General features: G+C 32.9%; 1 protein-coding gene across 1 annotated transcript; it reads left to right on the forward strand.

Moving 5' to 3' along the window:
- Positions 1–329: 329 nt before the first annotated feature.
- On the forward strand, positions 330–1,464 carry LOC143607638 (O-methyltransferase 16-like). Its single transcript, XM_077083014.1, has 3 exons — positions 330–346; positions 927–991; positions 1,087–1,464. Exons 2-3 carry the CDS (start codon positions 950–952, stop codon positions 1,399–1,401), a joined length of 357 nt encoding a protein of 118 aa, XP_076939129.1. The 5' UTR covers positions 330–346; positions 927–949; the 3' UTR covers positions 1,402–1,464.
- The last annotated feature ends 365 nt before the right edge of the window (positions 1,465–1,829 follow it).

Consider the following 1,829-nt stretch of genomic DNA (forward strand, 5'->3'; position numbering starts at 1 on the left):
GGGAGGGAAAATACTAGAAAATTTAAACATATATTCATCCTCCCAAATTGGAGAGATTAGGAGAGAAAATCTTTTTAATTACTAAATTACCCTTAAAACTAATTTTATTTTAGTTTTACTTAAAGGGTATGATAATAAAACTATAACTTTCTTTTCTTTTCCTCTCAACTTAGGAACACATGAAATATGCAAATTCCTTGATTTTCCTTTCCTTCTCATTAAACTCGGGAACACAAAAAAAAAGGATTTTCGTCTCCTTTCTTTTCTCTCCTAATTTCCTTCCCCTCCCCTCCCCTCGTTAAACGAGACTCTGGAACACAGCGTAAGGATGCACCTCCTTATCAAGGTATATGTTCAATTTCATAAACACACATTCGATAGTATTGTTCTCTTTTAACAAATATCATTAATAGACCAAAATCAAGCATATCATATTACGAGTACTAATGGTCTTGTTGGTCGTCTTCGTTAAAAAGTCTCATCCTAAACACTAACGAAGGTTTCAAAAAATAAGAAACCAAACTTATTGGATTGGATGGATCGGTAATCAAATACGTGTTTTATAAAGAATTAAAGATCAATACATGGGTAAATAGTGAAGGACTAAATGGGCTTGTTCACAAGTCAATAGTAATAGTAGATCTTGAACACATATTATGGGTGGGTCGGAGGATTTTGAACTATAAATTTGGATGTGCCGTACTTAATACATATAATTTTTTATTTTATTTTATTGTTTATTTATTATTTTTTTCAAAAATTAAACTATTAAACGAAAACGTTGGGTGGGTCATGGCTTTCCTTGGCCCGCACTAAGATCCGTCAATGGTCAACGGGATCAGGTCTACAGGAGAATCTGTCATGCAATAAAACAAGCAATCAGTTCTTGACTTACCTAATGACTATTGTTGGATGTTCTTGACTAGGTGTGGAGCATGTGGGAGGAGATATGTTCCAAAGTGTTTCTAAAGGAGATGTTATTTTCATGAAGGTTAGTACATCAACTTTTTTATTACATAATACTCGTTTAAATAATAATCTTTTTAGGTAAATAACCACCATGATTTTGTTTTCCCTTTCTTTAAGTGGATACTTCATGAATGGGGTGACAATTATTGCACCAAGGTTCTAAAGAATTGTTGGGCGGAATTGCCAGATGGTGGTAAGGTGGTGGTGGTCGAATCGATCATTCCCGACCCTGAAAGTGATATTAGTTGTAGTGATGGAGTTTCGAAGACCACCTTTGATGCCGATATGATAATGCTGCTTGCCAACCCTGGTGGCAAAGAAAGAACGGCAAAAGAATACAACATCTTGGCCAAAGAGGCTGGATACACTTATGTGGAATTTGTTTGCAAGGTCTCTACGATTTGGATCATGGAATTCTACAAGAATGTTTAAACTTATAGGTTGAATGTAATAGTCGTGTGGCGAGGATTTGAAGTTAAAGAACTTTATTTGTACTTTTGTTTTCGGTGATAATAAACAAAAACAATGTATAGTTAATGAATCGTGTATTTTTCTTGGTACATTAACTGGAGATGCCAAAATTGATAGGCTATTATATAGTAAAAGATTTAACATTTTTAGTTTTTAATTATAAGAGCTGTGAATGTTGCATACAAATAGTTAAACACCTAAAATTAGTTACTAAATGTTGAAAATTACTACTAAGATAAAATCTTAAAAATTATCAACACATTATAAACATACTCATGAAGATCGAACATATTATAATACGGTGCTTTTCCTCCTTTCTTGATAATATATTTTCTTGATTTGTATTTCTTCCATCTCAAAGTTATTTAAGGATTCACGAGTTTAAGTTT

The sequence above is a fragment of the Bidens hawaiensis genome, unplaced genomic scaffold (genome assembly GCF_021521415.1).
Source record: "Bidens hawaiensis isolate Kalapana, Puna unplaced genomic scaffold, B.hawaiensis_p1.1 tig00084385_1, whole genome shotgun sequence".
Taxonomy (NCBI): domain Eukaryota; kingdom Viridiplantae; phylum Streptophyta; class Magnoliopsida; order Asterales; family Asteraceae; genus Bidens; species Bidens hawaiensis.

What these genes read in the sequence shown, in the direction of transcription:
- LOC143607638 (XM_077083014.1), top strand. Translation starts at nt 950, where the DNA reads ATGTTCCAAAGTGTTTCTAAAGGAGATGTTATTTTCATGAAG. An exon ending in GAGATGTTATTTTCATGAAG is followed by an intron (nt 992 to 1,086) that starts GTTAGTACATCA and finishes CCTTTCTTTAAG; the next exon opens with TGGATACTTCATGAATGGGG.